The 22,965-nt window shown below is 33.3% G+C and overlaps 1 protein-coding gene across 3 annotated transcripts in view; it reads left to right on the top strand.

Annotated features, from left to right (window-relative positions):
• LOC130896809 (fat-like cadherin-related tumor suppressor homolog) overlaps window positions 1-22,965 on the top strand; it is a 418,340-nt gene that overhangs the window by 339,109 nt on the left and 56,266 nt on the right. For all 3 annotated transcript variants that reach the window (XM_057805125.1, XM_057805128.1, XM_057805127.1), the window contains exons 6-7: window positions 5,339-5,497; window positions 13,597-13,707. In XM_057805125.1, coding sequence (XP_057661108.1) covers window positions 5,339-5,497; window positions 13,597-13,707 — 270 coding nt within the window. The remainder of the gene's footprint in view (window positions 1-5,338; window positions 5,498-13,596; window positions 13,708-22,965) is intronic.

The following is a 22,965-nucleotide window of genomic DNA, read 5'->3' as shown; positions in this document are numbered from 1 at the left end:
TATCATTTCACATCGGAGTCCAGTAGACAATCAGCCAAGTGGAGTGGATGTGATGAACTGGCTCCGAAGCGTGGATAGACACAAAAGTCGGCTGGCATAGTAATGGCATAAGTATTTTGGAATGCCAATAGTAAAATATTAATCGAATATATAAGTAAGGATAAAACCATAAACAGCGACTATTACGCAGCGTTATTGAAGCATTTGAATGATAAAATTGCGTAAAAGCGGTCCCATTTGAAGGAGAAGAAACTGCTGTTACATCAAGACATTACACAATGTCACAAATCAATGAAATTATCGACAATGCATTAATTGGGCAACGAATTGCTTCCATTTCTATCGTATTCTCCAGATCTAACCCCCAGCGACTTTTTTCTGTTCTTAGAACTCAAGGAAATGTTCGCTGCACCGAAATTTTACGCCCATGAACAGGTTCTAGTCGAAAATATCGAAAATGAAGCCTATTTTGAGGTATAAGACAAATCGGACTTTAAAAATGGTGACCAAAAATCAAATTCTATAAAAAAAGGCTGTTCACCATGCTAGTCTACAAACTTTTCAGTCCACCTGTTAACTATTGCTTTGATAATTAGTAGAATTAAACCAGGATGTTAAAATAGAACTAACTAGACTGATCCTTTTGGTCTGAGCCTGCTAAATCGACAAATTTGAACCTTTTGAAGGAAACTTACCTAAAACCTACAGTAAAAACCTGAATTCAAATGAATCACATCTCAATATGAAGTTAATCGTGTCGAGCACCGCACGGAGATTAAAGACGTGCGTTTAAAAAAATTTACTCCAAAGTAAATTCACTAAGATTGGGTGGATGCCTTAGGGGAATCAACAGTATCATATGACTTGGTAAAAAAGTATAGTCGTGAGTGAATATATGGTAAGAAATCTTGTACAGATTAACATGAAGGTGAACTACTACCACACACGGAAACTCTTAAAAATATACAAAATCGACGTGTGACTATAAGACAAAAAGTTGAAGGTCTCTCATATCATATGGTACATAATATATTTACTGTCTTAACATGAAAGAATTGTCTGCACGATGGGTACCACGGGTACATACAAGTAAACTTTTTGCAACATTAGTAACAATGGGTGAATCATTCGTACATTACCTTGTAGTATGTTGGATTGTGCTTCGTTGAAAATAATTTAAACCCCCTTTTTGAGACCATTTAGACCCCGCACAGGGGAGAAACATAAATTCATAGGGTTACAGGACGATGCATAAACTTAAATCATTTTGTCAAAGAATAGGTGGTACGTATGTAGTAGGAAGCTCGTGGTTTAAATAATTCAAACTTAATAAAATTTTAAAATATCAAAACATCTCAAAATTTTGGAAGTATATAAATATAATAAATTGTTTTTTATGAAATCAGAAAATTCTAATAAACTCATGCGATCTTGGGAAAAATGGGAAGAACTTTTTATTTCGACAACAGATGCAAAGAAATTGAAAATTCATACTGCCTCATCTCTTTTTCGACCAATAGTTTTAAGAATTCAAAATCTTCTCATCCCATTATCTAGTTATTCAAAAATTATTATAAAAAAATCTAATCTTTATCCAAACTGTAGTCACTGAGGAATATACAGTGGATGAGGTAGCAATTCGAAGTGATGGATCCATTCGCACATATCGACGCAAAAAATCGGATTTATTACGTGTAAACATGGCCAAAAACTGCTCTGAATTAACAACACGTTGTTATTTTTGATAGACCGTGAGTAAACGTGGCGTCCACTTCCAAAAAAGCCTTCTGATGATCAAATATTCATGCATAATTATAAATACACTGCCTTCTGATATCTTTCAGCCTCAGCTAGCTCACGTAATTTCAATTTACGATTAGATATAACCATTGGACTTTTTTGATGTTGTCTGGAGTAACCACCTCAATTGGACGACCAGAACGTTCATAATCATCGGTGTCTATACGACCACGTTTAAATTCAGTAAACCAATAACAAATAGTTCTTTTCGATGGAGCCATTGCTGAGCTTGTACAGTATTTTTTTTCATCATGAAGCAATGATAAATTAAGACACGAAGTTGCTTTGAACCCATTGTTTTGAAAATAACAAAAGTAGTTCCATTTAAATGGCTGTCACTTTTTTCTGAATAATCGAAATGTCATGAAATTTTACACATAGTCTTTCGAAAGTTGGTACTTCAGAAACGTCATAAGGATTTGACAAAGGCGGCGCCATCTGTGTGTCAGTCACACGATTTATTGAGTGATGTAATACGTCCTGGTAACTCGAAAACGGCTACCACGGATGATCTGGTGCAAGATGGGCATAAGAAAGCAGTCGACACGTTCACTCACTCTCAACAATAAGTGACACCACTCCAGAGCAGTCTTTGATACTGTTTAAGTGCAATACATTGATACATTAGTACATAGTAGTCACCAAAAAAACAGTCGAAACAGTGGACTTGACTTGGGGAACGTATTCCAAAGAAGGTGAAGACTGTTCCATCGGCGGAAAGGTGATTGCCACAGTTTTCTGGGATTTATAAGGTGTAACTACCTGTAAAAGGACAAAATGGCTTCATACTATACTTTCCTAAATCATTGAGGCGATTCGACGCTGAATTAACGAAAAAGAAGGCGCCATTTGAGGAAGACAAAATGCTAAATTGGAATTTAGTACTTGCACAAAAACTAATGTCAACTTAACCAACAAAAAGTCAAATATTATCTTATTGTTTTATCAACAAAAAAAAAGTCCGCTCGTTTTGTATACTCGAATAAATGTAATTACTTCTTCCATTGCATTATTTTAGTTAATATTAGGTTGAATATTACACTTTCTGTACCTAATTGTTAGCACAAATTATACGATACATTTCCTTTCGAAAAATTTTCGAGTTTTAGTCAGCCTACAATTTTGTGACTAACAAAAAATAGAATGATACCTCTTTATTTGCCGTATTCGAATCATTATCATTATCTTCATTATGCTTTCTATATTCCCCGCCAGCTAGTATGTTATACGTTTTTTATTCCCGATGCGCCTTCCTCCTGCGGGTTTTTTTTCGCCGCTTCAAATTCTTCTAACTACATCAATTTGAAATTCGTATTAACGTGAATTTTTTCGGATTTGGAAAAGCTTCAATCGAATGTGAATGCATTCTTTATTTATGTAGTCGATATTGCCCCGGGATTCACGCACAAAGGAAAAAAATATATATAAATTTTAGCTGATTTGTTCAAGTTCACTGTTTCCAAAATTCGATGTATCATCGGGAACTCGAATGATAAAGAAAGTCGTGTATTGAAAGGAACATTTTTTTGTACAGACATTTAGAGATATATCAAAAAGCGTTTCGGTTTCCTGCGTTCATAAACTTACAAAATACTTAGAAATCCGAGAATGCAATATAGTATAGTAGGTCAGATAATTAAATAATTTTTTCCAATCGTGGTCATGCCAAGTGCGGTCTTACATTCCACGGATACTCTTTGATATGGGATTGGTTCACTCAATCCATTTGTTGACTATAAAAAAGGTTTCAGCACTTTAAAATTAACAATTCCGCGTATACTTCAGCAAACACACGAAAGCGCCTTTCAATACCAGTAATCAAATGAAATACGATTTTTCATGGTAGCCTTGAAGCAATACGTTGCATATTGTGTGATTTGGTATGTTCCTTTCTCACAGGTTAAAGGGGACTTAAACGCCTGGATCCGATGAAATACCACCAATCGTAAGGAAGAAATGCGCAACTAATAAGTCTGCTATACAAACTTTTTTCCCCAAAATACGGTTTCCAACAACTATCGTCCGATAGATTTATTCGCAGCCATTGCCAACTTCATTCAGAATGTCGTTAACCAACAAATTTTCAGATATATTGAGTCTGCTAACTGCCAACATGCCAACCTTCTAAATGAATTGATATCGTATGGTTTGTCGTCCTCACTTATCGACTGGCTTACTTACTTTCTCAGAAACCATTGCATCTGGGTCGCTATCGTTGTACGCGCCTCAGAAAGGTTTGAGGTCAACGCTGCCACTTACTCTCTTTCTCCTATACATCTACGATCTATTAGACTAAACTGCAAACTCAATATATAGCTTTGCCGACTTGTGTCATTGGTCGAAACAGCTGACATCCAAATCCGTAGGCAGCAACAGATCACCACCATCAATACCAATTTTAAAGCTGGGCAGAAGCAATCCGATTTAGTTAAATGCAGCAAAATACCAAGCTTTCTGGACCTAAAATATCACCAACACCGCAAATTAGCTTGTTAGGTGTTGAGGATAGGAGCAATATAACCCTCTAGAAAGTCTAGATTCGTCCATTTTTTGAGTATTACCAGAACATTCGGATCTAGACTCCCAAGCATACCTTGAAGATGCTCGACTCAACCCACAGACGACCAGAAACTTGGACAGCTTAGAGCGTAGAAAAAGTCGCTGACCTGCCTCCGTTTTACCGATACCACCACGCCAGATACTCTTCCGAACTGTACAACATAATTCCACCTAGAGCAGTATCTGCAGAACCTACTCGACAGACGAGCGTGACTACAGAAATTAAAGATCAAAATCAAAGGCATCACCACGTGGCAGGCACCACCCAAACTACTTGAGTGTATTAGGGTTAGTTATCTGGTGAAATTCCAGAAAATGTGTTCAAGGAGGCGTTTCGGTTAAACACTAAACACAGTTTTGTGAGGCTCAGAAATAAATTGAAAAGGATATTACTGGTCAAGAGTGCAACGCTTCCTATTGGAAGTGGGTTCAATATGCGGCGGGCCTAAAACTGGACACTATGTTCTAGAGAATAACTTCGTTCGGTGGTCACTGTGATATAAAATACTTCGATTAGTTAATTGAAATCGAAAAATTTGAAAAAACCAAATAACGTAACAGTTTTTATACTAAAAAAAATAGTGTATGAATTAGGCGTCATTTAAATTGATTGGGTGTACGAACTTCAATATTTGAGAAAGTGGAAACATTATGGAATTTCATAATGAGATGCTATTGAAATAAAAGTTTGACTTTTTTGAATTAAACATCTTGAAGTGACGGTTTCTCGGAGAATCGTGGAGAAAGGCACAATCGAATTGAGTGGGTCGTGAATTTTTATATCGTCTGCTTTTTATTAAATTTAAAAGAAAAAAGCTGCTCTATCTCACCCGGCATTACGTGATTTAATAAAATTTATATCTGTTATTATCTCTCCACGATTTATTGCTGTTGACTTTTATCTTTACGCGACACTACACAATAACAATATGATTGTCGGTTTTATTTTTTGTTAATTTATTTTATATTTTTGTTTCAGGTTCTTATCAGTGATAATGGAAGTCCCCCTCTCACGTCTATAACGCGAGTCGTAGTAGGAGTTGAAGACATCAACGACAATGTTCCTGAATTTGAACAAATCTCCTACGAAATTCAGATCCCGGCTGTAAAAAGTGAAACCGATCAACCTCTTTTCCAGGTAATTTCCTATAAAGTTGTAAAAGAACGGTGCACTTTCATTTTTATTGAGATCAATATTGAGATTGGCGTCAAGGTGTCGACCGTATTCCAGAAAATTGCTATTTCAAAGTTCATTTTCAAAGGAATCCTTTTTTTTGAAACAATTTGAAATTTATATTGAAAGACGTTTAATTAATTCATAAAAGTTCAGCGTCTGCTGGTGAATATTTAATTTTGTGATTAATTATTGATGTCCAGTGATGGTTTTTAACCGGTTGTCCCAAGAAGAATTAGTTTGCTTCATTTCATTCTGGAAACTTATAGATGAACATCGCCCTCACTCAAACTTAGGATGGCCAACGTCTCTAAACTAAATCTATTTAAAAAAATTTGACGAATTTGAGTTGGAAAATCTAATTTTGAACAAAACTGACCTCAGAAAAGCCGATTTGTCAATATAAAAATCACAGAAGCCAATTTTTAATCAAATTGAACCCGGACAATTAAATTTCAACACTACTGAGCTAATTTTCACTAATTAAACTTGGAAAAGCAAATTTTCCTAAAATTTTTGATCATATCAAAATAAGATAACACATTTTTTGGTTAAAACGAATTCTCATGAGACCAATTAAAATTCTATTTTCACCAAATTAAATAGAGAATATTTTTAAGCCAACTAAGACTAGAAAAATCAATTATTGACAAAATAAAAGTTAGTCAACCAAATTTTTCAATAACTTATACTAAAAAGCCTATTTTCATGAAATTTTGCTCAGCAGAGCTAATTTTGATTTAAAACGAATGTTTTAACCAGATTAAATATAGAAAAGCTACTTTCGGAGCAAAATGAATTTTAAAAGACAATTTTTGGCGTAATATAAAATAAAAAAAAACACTTTTTCGTCAATTTTTATAAATAAATATAAACCTAAAATCAATTTTTTTCTATATCAAAATAAGGCAAGCCCATTTTGTAGAAATATGAATTTAGAACGCCAAATTTGAACGAAATACAATTTACTTCTACAAATTAAACTGAAAAATTTAAAGTTTTTCTAAGAAAAACTAATTATTCACAAAATTAAACTCAGATAAGCCTATTTAGACTTAGTTCAACTGAATAGAGTCAATTTAGACTGAATTAAACTCGGAAAGGACCAAATTGAATTCACAAAGCTAAATTTTAATCAAATCGAAATTATAAAAAGCATTTTTTCCAAAATTTTGTGCTCTCAGAATTGTGCTTAGAAAAACCAATCGTTAATAAAGTTTAATCCTTAAAAGTTATATATGAAACCTGAGAAACAAATATAAATTAAAAAAACACTGTTTTTTCAAAATTTTCACAAAATTCTTTTTGGAAAGGCCAATTGTTTGCAAAATTATACTGATATAAGCTAATTTTGCCTCAATCACACTAAATAAATTAATTTAGACCAAATTAAACCTAGAACGGCAAAACTATATAACAAAATAACATTTTAAAAAAAATAAAAGTAGAAAAGTCAATTTTGAAGAAAATTTAAGTTCTGAAGCCAGATTTTAATAGAATATGAATGAGGAAAAACACTTTTTCATAAAATTAAACTTTTAGAAGAAAATTTCCCTTGAAAAGGCCAGCTCTTTGCAACATTGAACTAAAATAACCTAATTTTGACCTAATCAAACTGAATCAACTCAATAAACAAAATTTTTATCCAAATAAAAAGTTAGAAAATGCTATTTTGGATCAAATTGAATCTAGAAAATCAATTTTTAACAATATAGAAATTAGAGAATCAATAACTTTAAAAATTAAGGTTTTATTTCTAAATTGAAACATAATAATGTTTGACTAAATCAAACTTAGGAAAGCTAGTTTCATATTTAGCCAACTTAAATAAATTAATCACACAAAAGCAATTTGTGATCGAACGAGTAAAAGTGAAGATAATTATTTCACAAAATTAATATCAGAAATTCCATTTCGTTACTGAATTAAAATCAGCAAATTCAGGTTAAGGTCAAATTCATATAAAAAAATCTAATTAGTAATTTTACGTAAAAAAAATCTTTATTTACCAAATCAAGCTCAGAAAATGTAATTTTGGGACAAAATTGAAATTAAAAAATAACATTCCTCACCTAATTAGTAGTTATACTTGAAAAAGATCATTATTCACCAAATCAAACACAGAAAATCCCGTTTTTGACAAATTAGAAATTCCTATTCTTCATTCAATTATACTTGAAAAAAGCTTATTATTTAACAAATTAAGCTCAGGAAACCAATATTTGACACAATTAAACTATGACAATTAATTTTTCAAAACTTTAAGCTCAAAAAATGAAATTACTATCAAAATTGAACCTTATTTCGAACTGAATGAAAGTCAAATTTGAAATTTTATCCTAGCGATCAGCTCCGAAATGATGAGTGTTGGATTTTTTTGTACCGCACTAGTCTGAAAAAAAATCCAACAAAATATAAGGCTGCTTCGTTATTTATCGTTTAAAATCGAAATTTTTCTTAGATCCTTCAGTATATATGAAAATTTCTGTATTATCAGATTCATATACCGTCGAAATACTATTCAACGTTAGACCTTACTAAAGCTGGAGAGAAATTAATGGAAAAAAGTCTTATTTACATTTACCTAACTCACCGATACTTATCAATGTCACCGTCTCGTAAAGGAATTTAATTAAATCGCAAACGTCAACGAAAGGTAAAAAGTTTCTCTCTCATCCTTCATGTACAAAAAACTCGTTTAATTAAAAGAACGAAAATATCTTAACTGGACGGGATCAAAATCTTCTCGTCACTCTGATAGTAACAATCTTTTTTTAGAGAAAAATTATTTTCACCAATACCGTTTGTACAACTTTTCCGAAATGGACTACTCAGAGTTTCAGAATTATCTTTCATTTTGAATTATAACATATTAAAATTTATATCAATAACTTTGTTTTATGTCGCTTTAAGCTTAGTATCTTGTGGATTCCATTAAATTTTAAATAACGGCAGTATTCGTATTATTACTGTTTAACGTCGCGTTAACCATCTAAGGAATATAAACCAAAGATTAGAAAGGTCTATGTAACTACAATGTAGCACAGTAATTTCATTTTCAATGAGTTAAACCATAGTAAAGTTCAAAATCTGTTGGAATTACTGTGCATACTTTCTAGTTTTAATTCAATCACTCGAATCTAGCTCGGAATACTTATGCTCAAATTCTCCATTTCCTCCAAAAAACTATTTATCCAGTGTAAGCGAAGTGACAATTGAGTTTCCAGAATTTGATCATCACTCCACCAGCTCTATTTACTCAATACTTTCTAGCAAAAGAGCTCTCTATTTCAGTTCTGAATCAAATGTGGAATTGAGAGCAAGAACTTGTAGTTTGTACGCAATTTTCAAAAAACAGCTCCTGTTATCCCGACCATTTGCAGAGATTTTTTGTGTCGGATGAGTATTCTTTGGAGACGACACTGGGACATTTGATTATGAATCAGCAGTAGACAAAAATAAGTGAGAAACATCCATTGAAAGCGAAGATGTGAATATCACCTTATAGCTCTGATGTTTCCTTCTTCGACTTTTCTCATTCTCACTATGAACTTGGTGGTATAGGAAAAGTGGAAGAAGTTGTAATAGTGGTTCAAACCTTTTCTTATTAATTGTACAAGAATTTTTGACAATAAAAGACATTTCAATGAAGCCGTGGCCACCTTATAGCCCTGATGTTTCCTTCTTCGACTTTTCTCATTCTCAATATGAACTTGGTGCCTTAGGAAAAGTGGAAGAAGTTGTAATAGTGGTTCAAACCTTTTCTTATTAATTGTGCAAGAATTTTTGACAATAAAAGACATTTCAATGAAGCCGCGGCCACCTTATAGCCCTGATGTTTCCTTCTTCGACTTTTCTCATTCTCAATATGAACTTGGTGGTATAGGAAAACTAGAAGAAGTTGTAATAGTGGTTCAAACCTTTTCTTATTAATTGTGCAAGAATTTTTGACAATAAAAGACATTTCAATGAAGCCGTGGCCACCTTATAGCCCTGATGTTTCCTTCTTCGACTTTTCTCATTCTCAATATGAACTTGGTGGTATAGGAAAACTAGAAGAAGTTGTAATAGTGGTTCAAACCTTTTCTTATTAATTGTGCAAGAATTTTTGACAATAAAAGACATTTCAATGAAGCCGTGGCCACCTTATAGCCCTGATGTTTCCTTCTTCGACTTTTCTCATTCTCAATATGAACTTGGTGCCTTAGGAAAAGTGGAAGAAGTTGTAATAGTGGTTCAAACCTTTTATTATTAATTGTGCAAGAATTTTTGACAATAAAAGACAGTTCAATGAAGCCGCGGCCACCTTATAGCCCTGATGTTTCCTTCTTCGACTTTTCTCATTCTCAATATGAACTTGGTGCCTTAGGAAAAGTGGAAGAAGTTGTAATAGTGGTTCAAACCTTTTATTATTAATTGTGCAAGAATTTTTGACAATAAAAGACAGTTCAATGAAGCCGCGGCCACCTTATAGCCCTGATGTTTCCTTCTTCGACTTTTCTCATTCTCAATATGAACTTGGTGGCATAGGAAAACTAGAAGAAGTTGTAATAGTGGTTCAAACCTTTTATTATTAATTGTGCAAGAATTTTTGACAATAAAAGACATTTCAATGAAGCCGCGGCCACCTTATAGCCCTGATGTTTCCTTCTTCGACTTTTCTCATTCTCAATATGAACTTGGTGGCATAGGAAAACTAGAAGAAGTTGTAATAGTGGTTCAAACCTTTTATTATTAATTGTGCAAGAATTTTTGACAATAAAAGACATTTCAATGAAGCCGCGGCCACCTTATAGCCCTGATGTTTCCTTCTTCGACTTTTCTCATTCTCAATATGAACTTGGTGGCATAGGAAAACTAGAAGTTGTAATAGTGGTTCAAACCTTTTCTTATTAATTGTGCAAGAATTTTTGACAATAAAAGACATTTCAATGAAGCCGCGGCCACCTTATAGCCCTGATGTTTCCTTCTTCGACTTTTCTCATTCTCAATATGAACTTGGTGGCATAGGAAAACTAGAAGTTGTAATAGTGGTTCAAACCTTTTCTTATTAATTGTGCAAGAATTTTTGACAATAAAAGACATTTCAATGAAGCCGCGGCCACCTTATAGCCCTGATGTTTCCTTCTTCGACTTTTCTCATTATCAATATGAACTTGGTGGAATAGGAAAAGTGGAAGAAGTTGTGATAGTGGTTCCTAACGGGTTACCGCTTTGATTCATGGGATGTACATTGGAATCATTATTGTGTATGGGGACATAAACAAAATTAGGAGAACTCGAAAAAAGTCTAGTATATATTTTTTTAACACACAATAATTATTTGATTTTAAACTAACAATATTTTCCTTTTGAAGAAATCGCGTACATTGTACTGTTTCATCTTAAAACTTAAATCTGTTAAATTGAAAAAAAAACAAACTTTCATTTCTACCGAAAGCTCTAATTAAAGTTTGCATACGATTTCTCTAGCTTTGGGTTACGTGGTCGATAAGATCATTTGATAAATTCTCCCACTCCTCCACCAAAGCGAATTTAGGCACTTCGGCATTATTCGGAACTGGATTTCTTTGTAGAAACCTCATTTCCAGGTAGGGCATAATTTAACGGATTCATATCCGGCGTTCGTGCTGGCCAGTACATTTGAGTGGTGTCTACTTTATTAAGGTAGTGTCTCATTATACGCGCGGTGTATTTTCGCCTATGGTTTGAGCAGAAGGCATAATATGGGTTGCTAGAATTTCCATCACTTATTTATGTGCAGTTAGCGATCCATTAGTAACAACCACTAGCTCCTGGCGAGTTCTCAACCATATGCAACTCTATGCAATCAATATAAGATACATCTATGGCGAAATTTGCTTGGTGATAACGTTTCCGTCGATGTCACCACATTATTCACCTTCCAGCCACCTAATTTACGTAAAAACGACTCTCGTTACTGAAACATGACTAATTTGTCTAATCTGAGCGCTACCGAGCAAATACTAATACTGCTACACCATGACCTTAAGCTTTGAGACATTTGCAGGCACATATCCATTCAACAGTAACTGTCTTTTTACTTATACTGACGTTATTGTCTTGTTCTGAACGATTTCGGGTCTGCATAGCTGTTTGACGACGATTCCGTAAAGTGTGCGAAAACATAAGGCTGTCATCCAAGGGCGCTAGCTACTCAATTTCTACCTTTTAATCAGTTTGTCAGACGATGTGATTGATTACCGATTCTAAACTGAACGATAAGGGACCCTCTCGATCATCGCTCTAGCCACAGAAATAACTGGTACATCATTATGGATCAGTGCACTATTCAAATGTCAAATAGTCAAATCAACCACAGTTTCCATCCACAGCAAATACTAAAGGTTTTATCAGAATAGAGGTCGAACGTTAAATTAGCAAATTCTTGAACAACTGTTAACTTTGGTCAAAACTATTGATATAAAAGTAGGGAGTATCGAGGATTGGCACTTTAGTTTTGATATAGACATTTTGAAATCATTGGGTGCCAAACAAGGATCGAACGGCGGATCAATTCGATGTTTTGACTGCTCCAAAACATCCTGTGGCGAAGTGTGACCACGATTGAATTCGGAAAACCAGCGAAACGCGGTGGCTCGAGATGGTGTTTCATAACCAAAAGACGAAGCGAGTTGATCGGCCCTGCTGTTGGTTCAATCCACGTCATAGACAATCATCACACGATTTAATTCCATTTTTTTGACCAAGATAAATGTTTCAAGTATTTGTGAACAACTCAAAAAGTACTAGTATGACAACACATTTGGAGTACGTTCACTACAATATCTAACTTTATTATGGAAATATTAGATTTGAGATATCTCGAAAATAAGTAACAACCCTCGTACTTAAAACAATCTATTATGAAGGTATTAACATTTAAACAAAACCCACTCAAGAAAATATTTGACTAATTGTGTATTTATATGATCAAATTGAGTCTGAAACTTCATCTGCTTGATTTTCATTGATAAATTTCCTGAATTCAATTACGACACCTTCTAATGATGTAATATTCATAGTCAATCATTTCGATAACAGATTGAACCAACAATGTGATATTTACATCAACAAATTATTAAATCTTCCTCAATTTTTAACCAATATTTGGCCAATTCGCACTATATTTTGATGGAGGAGTAGTTGGATTAAAAAAAATATTAGATTGTCTCACAAGTATTGTCGGTTTTCGTATGTGAAATTTATTAGGCCTCAATTTAAACATGCCGTAACTTGTTTAGACTAGTCTCTTATTCTATGAAAAGTGTAATTGCTTTATATTCTTTTAATCATTCTATCTTGGTTTATTGACGATTTGAAATCTTTGTGGAATCCAAGGGGAAGACAAAGGTACAGTCAGCTTACTATTTATTCTAACTCTTGCGTGCGCAACAATTTTTTGCATCTAAGTCAAATAATTGTCTCAAAGAGATTACTGAACGTTGGGTTTAGACCCGTGATACAAAGTGGACCACCAGGCGTCCACAGGAGACTCCACGGAGGTCTTCGTTGGGCGTAAGAAAAAATGGGGTTCACAATCGTAAGTGTAGCTGCAGCAGAGGATTCACCGGTTCCAGGAAAATTTTGAAAGTGGTCTATGAAACAAAAAATTTAGGAACCAATCGTTTAGGTTTAGACTATAGAAAATGGTTATACTATCTAGTCCTACTTCTAATATTAAGACTTCCTTTGTGTATAATTATTGAATAAATAAAGTTTACATTGAAAACAGATCCATTTCATGAGACACCCTCTATATAAATGCGAGATACCACATTTTTCGGTCAACAGCTTCGATTTAAATCTTTTCTTTCGAGAATTTCATATAGAAAAATCTAAAGGATTCAGATTGGGCTATTTTTTTTCTTTTTATAACAGAAATGAATGGTAGGGAGTTCATGATGAATTTTCACCGCAGTTTCAGCAATCGATATCATCAAAATCTCTTATTCTGATATGTCATAAATAATCTAAAATGAAGTAATTCTGTTATAAATCAATTCTCAAATCAAATTATTAACAATACGATTTTAATGCAGAAAGACACCCCCTTCAATGAATTTGAAGAGCTCGATGATGCTCCTGGGGATGAGGATATATGGGAGACACATGGTCCTACCGATTATATCGATCTAAACCAGGTATCAAGGGTAAGCTGAACGATACATAATAATTCGTACAAGCATCTTGACACGTCATTAGAAACTTTGTGCTAGAAAAGTTTTCATCGACTAATATCTCATTTTCTAACGGCATGATATTCATTCGAGCTAAAGATGATGCATGATAGTCTGTTGAATCGAAACTTATTGCTCAAATATCTTTAAAAAAAGTACATATTAATTTCACTCATTTCATTTACAAAATTGATTGTTATCTTACTAATAGTTCTGTTAGGGCAGTTTGGAAGAGTGATTTTTTAGACGATGGCAACATATAAATTTACTATTTCAAGTTTCTTAGCGCTGCTTCATAACAGACTATAATTTAAGTTTCGAAAAATCAAGAATACATCGGAAAATTTTCTATGTGGGAAGTATGAGAAAAAGTTATTGGGAGAAGCTATTGAGAATTAACATTCAGACCCATATATCGAATTTAGAAATCTATCCCTGCAGGTAAATTGGTCACCAGGTTATTATATAGAAACCAAAAGAAACAAATGCTTCTAACTCAAACTATTTATTTATATACGTTGCAATTTGACATTCTTTCAATTTTTCAAGAAAAGATGTATTGCGTAAGAATTAGTCGTTTAGTTTAATTTTTCGACGATATATATCTCTAACAAATAGTCACCAAACTTAACCTGATTTAAACGACTTTAAATCGACAGTCCTCTATTTCAATTGGGTTCAAATGAGCCAGCCCGAGATTCCTATTTTCGTTTTTTATAATCAGAACTTATTCCTATTGACTTAATGTTTCCATACCAAGCTTGATGTAAATGGAGTTAGCAACCGCTTACATTTATATCTGGTCAAATGCACCTCGTTCACCTTTTCAAAATCACCGAAAATTCTCCAAACTAAGACCATACTTTTCATAAATCTCGCATCTTAATAGGTACCAGCAATGTTTTAAAGGACTCAGTTGTCTTACTTGGTAGCAAACAAAAAACTATTTTGGAGTATGTGAATAGTAAAAAACTTGTGAAGAATGTGAACGATCCATCCATTTACAGTATTTCCATATCGATCACACGGAAACACAACGAGATTATTTTCATATTATTTAACTATTATCAACTGCTGAGAACTCCATGCACTTTTTCTGTACTTTTTGGCGGCGACTGTTATAGTAATTTCTTCTAATACATCAGTAGTTTCAAGAGATTACAGCAAATTTGTTGCTATAGTTCTACAAAAAATTTTTGAAGGACTTCTTCTTGGATGCATCTTTCCTCCTGGATATCAGGTGCTCCGTTTCAATAGCCTTGATTTTCAAAGCAGCTTTTTGGCAACACCTCCATAATATTTCCCAAACAATTAAACTCTTCCTCGTTCACTGTCAATCACTCTCATCGACTTTTTTCAGTATGCTCGAAGGTAAAAATAGAAATTAATGAAAGCAAATTAACAAGAAACTGTTTACTCCAAATTTGAGGTATATGTACCGAATAACCATTAGTCTATTGTTCCGTACAACTTTACATGTCCTTAGTAGCTACCCTTTTCGAAAAGCAGATAAAGGGATTACCTTGGCGATCAATTTACATGTCCATCCTGTCCATTTTCAGTTTATATTATTATAAAAAATTCACCTTTGACTTAATAGTAGTATCCTGGTACTAAAAAAAAATTGAAAACTTTAGATTGAATGTTAGGCTTTACTTATCTCCATCGTATATCCTAGCTTCCTACGTTTTCGGAATTATCGAAACGCTTGTTCTCTTTCAATTGATCAAACTAACTGCGCCTATTATTCTGTTATTAAGTAATCAAATAATGTTGAAAAAAAAGGCGAATATTTAAAGAAAGTTCATCAATAAATCTTTACAGAATTTGTAAGTATGCAAGTATGCTAATGAATCTTCAATAAAGAAAAGTCTGAGGATTAATAGCGGGTATGGCACGGCAAACCAAACATTCACTTTTTTGAAAAACTGCCTTCATGTTTATTGATAGTTTTGAGTCGAACCGTTATTTGTGGTAAAAGTACTGTCGTCAAAATAAATAGCAATTTATAAAAATTTCTGGTTTCTAGAATTAGTTCACCTAAAGACAAACAGAACGGCAATCGCCTTGCTTCGTTATCTTTTTCTAAAGTGTGGCAAATTTCGACTTTTGATTCAAAATTAGTTGTTTCATTCGTGAGAAAAACATAAAGAAAATTAAAAAACATAATTGACCCATAATTGCAATGTTTGGTATAGAGATCTAAATATCGATTATAAACAGCTTATCTCAATAACTTTGTGCCACATAAAAATACTTTATTGTAAAGTAGGTTGTTTTTGAATTTTTTAAAATAAAAAATTGTTCATCCTATCTGGAAAACAGTGTGTACTACCAAAATTTTACAATCTGATAGATCTATTTTAATGTTAAAATCAAGAAAACTGTTCAAACTTTTATGTTTGTTGAGATGGACGACAAAAAATATCGACTTCTAGTTAAAAAATCAGGAAAAAATCAGTTGAATATTATCTTCCATCCAATGGACTGATTTGTAAGTGGTTTGCATATTTTTGCATCTTGCAGGAAGCTACCTGCAAGATGCGTGCAGCGATTGTTAGATGCCGATCAAAAACTCGCTCGCGTTAAAAATTCAGATTAATAATTGGATATCTTCCAACGTAATCCAAGTGAATATGTAGATGGAACTTTGGTTCACCATTATACCCCAGGAATAAATATATAGTCGAAACAATCCGATGAATAAACTGTCCAGAGAGCAAAACCGTTTTTCCGACCACAATATTTTGGTATACTGAAAGTTATATCGAAAAACTAGCTAATATTAAACTGATTTGCTGCCATGTTTTGCTGGATAAAAAACCATTGATGAATAATTTCTGGCACATAGTTGATTGAACGAAGTCATATTGAAGCATGAAAAATTTAAAAATAAATAAAATGATTCTACTTTGTCCCATTCTAAACTAAACTTTTGAAACAATTCTTCGATATTTTTTTGTATTACTTCTTTTCCATTGTACCGTCTTCTTCACCTCAACGCTCTAAGTTTTAAGCAATTCTTCTCACATCCTTAATTTTTGAACATTGTATCCTGCTCTAACCTCTTCTTATTTTAGCCTAGTCACAAATACCTTATGGTTCCAGTTTCTCACATACTTCATTTATGAACATTATAACCTCTTCTTTATACCAGATGTTTCAATATGAATAACGTTCAAAGTGAGCACCATTCATAAGATAACAAACGATGTTTTAATTACTATACTCCTTCTAATTCTCCGGCATTTTCCCTCATTAATTCGTTGCTCTTTCCTCTATATCTTCCTTGCACTCCAGTCTCCTATTCTCAGGTTTCTAACTGCCTACGCAATGTATGTTTTCCATCTTAGAGTTGGTTGTCCTCTACGTCTTCTTCTTGGAGACTTTCACCACACCAGTGCTCTGTTCTCTGGTTTCCTTTTTATTGAACATTTTTGTCATATTTCTACAGCTCTTATTGTTGTTTACATTGTTTTGGAAGATTCTTTTTTTGTTTTATTTAATCAGAGTTTGTTTCGTGGCTTGTGGCTATTTTTGTCTTTATGTCTCTTAAACACGTATCATCCCGGTCTTTCGTCTATGCTAAAAGTTAGGCGGCTATTAATGGATTCCTCTTCCAAAACCAAATTTACAGCATGTGCTCCAATACATTTATATATTCAGTTTTATTCATCTTCATCTTCTTCCAACGTTTTTATAATATGCTTTTTATCTTCTTTTCCTTATGCAACTTAGTCTACTTCTTAATAAAGAATGCTGCATGCATACACATAGTGCTTCTAAACTTCCACACATCTTCTTCTTCTTCTTCCATTATTTTTTTGAAGATTGCTTTATAGAATTAGAGAATATAGAAAAAAGAACTGAAAATATTATTATTTATTCAGATGGAATTATTGTATACAAATACTTTCAACAAACAACAAATTCCAGACTGTATTTTTATATTCCTACCTGTTGTACAACATCATAATCGTCCTTAATTGATAGGTCTCCAATAAAAAATTTCTTTTGAAATACCTTCCATCCAACTTTTTCTATACTGATATTTCTTCATTTATAACCTAAATAAAAAAAATCTACGAATATTGACAGGACTCTTATCCTTAATGTACACCCGAAGAAGATTTAGGTTATCATTTTATTTTCGCAGAATTTTGAAAGGAAGATCGTAGAGGAGGATATCAAAGATTATTAATTTAATTGAATTCAAAACTGATTCCTTTGCTCTTCTATTTACGTATTTATGAACGAAATTATTTTATCATCACTTCAAATTATATTTCAATATCAAAATGGATCGAGTGGATCAACGTATTGTGATATATTTATATGCTTACGTTCAGGAGACTTAACCTCAATTCAAATTTATTAATTCGAGTAGTTATTATACGATAGGAGAATGAAAGAATGATACAGGAAAAATTTTGTAAAGGTTTTTCCTTGCATCAGGATAACGCGCCCATTAACTGGGCTCTGAGGTAACAACCGCTTTAGCTCGAGCATCCTAGACATTAATTGAGCAATCATCATATTCTCCAGATTTAATACTCGACTATTACCAACTGTTTCTAAAACTAAAAGTACCCTTAACGTGGTTGGGTTTTATGCGAAGTAAATTATTGCTACAAAATCAATGTTATATTGAAAAAAAGTATTTTTATTGTGAGTGCGTAGTTGTATCTTGATATGAAACGACAAATTATTCGAATTTTTCATTAAAAACATTCTCTCAGCTCATATTCCACTGTACAACATTCATAAATTATTCCAGAATCTCTGCAAAGCAGTTAAGTGAAAATCTCGCGCTAGGTTATAATTAGACATATATTTAACTGCAAACGAGATAACAAATAGTAGAGGAGTCTTCATTGTTGTTTATTGTATAATTATTACCATCTGTTTCAAATATAAGCAAAATCAGCTTAATTAGTATCCATCAAATAAATTTCCGCGCTAATTTAGAATGCTGATTTCATGTAATGCACGCACTTAAAGGTAAAAAATAAATTTATTAGTCGATAAATGAATGACTTAAACAGTTTTCAAAGTTATAAAATCAGATATTTCAATGAAAAATCAGTTAAAGTTTATAGTTTTATGAATGTTAGAGACATATTCCGCTATTAGTCCAACGTTTATCTACTTCGTGAAACGCGCATTTCTACATTACGCCTTTATCAATCAAGTTATAAACAAACAACCTAACCTCAATTTATTTTATTATTTGACGAAGTACTTCAATGTCATTAACTTGTTCTTATTGTGTCTTGTCGGGTCCCCCTCAAGTTGGCAATGGTAAGCTGATTCCTGTTTTCAGTCACTCTAAACAATTGTTCGATGTTGTATATGCCTGAGCTTTTCCGGATATTCCTGAACCAGGAGATTCGTTTTCTCCTCTACAACTGCACCAACACTCGCACTGACCGACACGTCGTCTTTATAGATTGAAAGTAAACCAAAATCGTTCCCACACTGGACATTTCACTGTCATTCCGACAGGTACTCATCGTGTTTTGCTTTGCGGTTTCGCGCGTAGTCTCTTTCTTTCCTTCTAAGTTCTATGGGGGATTCCATGAGAACTTCTGTTCTGATTGTAATGTGTGTTTTCTCTGCCTCGAGTAAACTCTTTATCGGCAGGAAAATATTTAATCCGAGTGGTTCTTCGCGATGTATAATTCGACACTTGCTTATGTAGTACAGAGTTACCGTCTGGGGGAGGTATTCTCTTGTGGGCCATAACCTATTGACTTGACCTAACGATTTATACTAAATATTCCTCACGAATAACGATTGAGAATGAAAAATTACTTTGTAAAAAATTTCATATTCATTCCTTAACTGCGTGATATATGTACGTGCATAACTTCAGAAAGAATGCTACAAATTGGATAATTCTTTTTTTTGTGTTCGTTACTGCCGCGGCAAGGTTTGTATACAAAACGGAAGGAAAAATGTAAAAATCGATCAATTAATTAAAATTTATTCAGATTTTGGTCACATAAACTTTTAAAAAAAAAAGTTATTTGATTGATTGATTATAAAATGTAAAAATTCAGAGTGAAATTGATGGATAATTAATGGATGGATTTGACTGTATTACCACCACACAATTTGAAGTTGGCTCGCTGATGATGTTACGCAATCCAATTCAACCAACACTGTGCAACAGAACAAGACTTGCTGTTGAAAAAAACATTAATAATGTAATTGAAGCCACTGTGATCAAAAAAAATTCAAAGGCGAAGATTTGTTTTTTCCAATAATACCACTACAGTCATCTGGCTTTTCTTTTCGCATTTGCAATGATAATTAATAATTCACAACGCCCAACACTAGAAACTTGTGGAATAAACCTTGCCATGTTTTTCGCATGGACGAGCTCAAGTTTTTCTCCATAAGAAAAAACCAAAAATATTGTACATTACATGCAATATATCTTATTATTTTATTTCGATTTTATTTAAATATATGGTCCTAAAACATAAGCTATTATCAATTTTGTCTTTTGGCAACTCAGTAAATAGGGCGGTTCGAAGTTTGCCGGGTCAGTTAGTAAACTATAGAGTGGGCTGTGGAGGAAAAATCCCTATTTAAACTATTCTCACATTCAACAATCTCAAGGCTTTCAAATGCATCCAACAATTTATAGTTGTTATGTGCTCCTTAAACCGGACATTAACCGACTTCCTAGTTTGCCCAACATACTTCTTGTCACAATTACAGTTAATTTCACAAATACCACTCTATTAATCTGACATTTTATCCCACAAGTATTCAACCGAGATGTACCTGCAATTTGTCTTTTTTTTTCTGAATACATCAAATTCTCATTTACTAACTTTTCTCAAAATGGTAACTGTCCGTTATTTCTTATTTATCAAGTAAACCTAATAGATTGACTTTTTGAATTGAATTCTGAAAAGAAATCATCTACATTTGCCTTTTTCGTATCAAATATAGAGAAAATATCGTCCACATACCAGAACCTTACCCTGGAACAGCGTAATTGTGAGTGTTTGGATAGTGGTAGTGTGAACGGAATTCATTCACGACATGGGCCGTGAAACAGGTCCTGTCCGATTATAATGGAATTCTCAAATTTGGCGAATTCGCGGCGCCTCTGACGCTTTTTTATAGTGACGAGTTGTTTATGTTATTTTTCTCAGAACTAATTTCTCGGAAGATCTTTATTTATTTGTTTTGTTTGTTTATTATCTAGATTTTTCAGAATATCTTTTTGGGTATATAAACGAGTTTGTTTAGCGCAGTTAGTTTAAAATTCATAATGAAAGGACCCATATAGAAAAGTAACCGGTGAATTTAAATAAATAATTAATTAGTTAATTATTATAAGTTAGTTAAGTGTAGTGTGAAGTATTTAAATAAATTAAGTGAGGAAAAGACAGTGTTTATAAATTCATGAAATTGATAGAAAAAGTAGGGGCGCTTATCATTCGACATTAGGAATCTCTTTTTTAATCGTTCTGTAAGTTTCAGATCTTGTAAACAACATAAGAAAGTATATCATTACACTCTTTTAGTGTAATAAAACATAAAACTTTCTAAGAGGCATAATTAAGCAAAAGCTATCCGATATTCGGGTACTTTCCCCTATTAATATCACTAACGGTTCCAGAAATTCCAACTTTGAACTGATCCTTTGAACAATACTCCTTCTAAGGAACTGCAACCGATTTCCAAATTCTAACAAACTTTCGTTTCTTTATACTCCAGTTCTAAATAATTCTTTAATCAAGAAATATGAATTAATTTGGTCGGAGCCCTCTTTCACGATTTGAGATTTATCAATTTTTCACTACGGACTATTAAATAACGAGACTGCGCGCTCTAGAGGGTGTAAAAAACGAGAAGTGCGTTGGGTATCTAGATATCTTGTCTATGCACGTCCCAAAACATGTTTCCGTCACTATTTGTGCAGTAGCGGTTTGAAACAAACGTGTTTTTTTCTCACCATGTTTGACGAAAAACAGGAGCAACGTATCAATCTCAAATTTCTCGTTAAATTGAAAAAAACTCCGACTGAGTACTATAAATTGTTGCAAGAGTCCTATGGGAACAATTCTCTATCCAGTGCGCGTGTTTTTGAGTGGTGTAAGCGCTTTAGTGAGGGCCGAGAGAGCACTGAAGATGACCAGCGAACAGGTCGCCTTGTGACTGTTTCAACTCCGGAAACAGTAACCAAAAACAACCAAATTGTGCGTGCAGATCGTCGACAGAGCTTCCGGACGATTGCCGATGAAAAATTCACACGAGGAATCACACATGACAAAAGTCTATGCGAAGTTGGTGCCAAAAAATCTGATTCCTGACCAAAAGCTAGAAAGGCTAGAAAAAGACCTTTTTTAAGTCGATGGAAGTGGTAAAAAAAAAGAGCTTGTAAAGGCCCTCACCGAAAAAGACTTCCAGCACTGCTTCGATCAATGGAAAGAACGTATGGAAAGGTGTGTAGGGAGAGAAGGGGGAGTATATTGAAGGGGAGCATTCGAATGTAGAATAATTTTTATAATAAAACACTTTTTGTAACAATTCTCGTTATTTAATAGCCAGACCAGACCTCGTATGTTTCTATTAACTTTTCACATAAAGAAATACATTTATTTAATGTGTTACTACTTTTTATTCAAATAATCCTCAGTAAATTCAACGCTCTTCGTGTTGAGCAATAGCCATTGTTACTAGCGACGTGATGGCTATTGTGAGCAAACAAGACGGAAAGCTTTTTCATTCTTAAGTTATCATTCAAAATTGAAACCATTAAGCCTTGTAAGATGTCTTAGGCTTCCAGAATCTCTCCCATTTCCAATTCAAATAAGTCAATACAATAACGTGAATTTTTTTATTGTTTGACCTCAACTGAACCTCAAGAACGTTTAGCATCTTATGTTTTACCATTGAAATTGATGGTACAGAGTTTCGTCATGTAAATTTAACGGTAAATGTCGCGGTTCGATTGCAATTAGGCGTATCTGCCATTTTTGTACAAATTCAATTGATCGATATCCCCTATTATAACAGAAGTATCAATTTTGATTCTTTCTAATAATAAATTGGTATTTTTATAAATTTGACCTTATAAATAATGAAAATTGTACTTTCTTTCATTTGTAAATAAACTATATATAGTTACCGACTATAATTACGTAGTGAATTTATATCCCACAGAGTTTACGAATAAGCTGAAATAATAATTCGACAATTTACTAT

The sequence above is a fragment of the Diorhabda carinulata genome, chromosome 7 (genome assembly GCF_026250575.1).
Source record: "Diorhabda carinulata isolate Delta chromosome 7, icDioCari1.1, whole genome shotgun sequence".
NCBI lineage: Eukaryota > Metazoa > Arthropoda > Insecta > Coleoptera > Chrysomelidae > Diorhabda > Diorhabda carinulata.
Note: the sequence above shows the minus strand (reverse complement) of the source record. Positions and strands in the feature narration are given on the sequence as shown.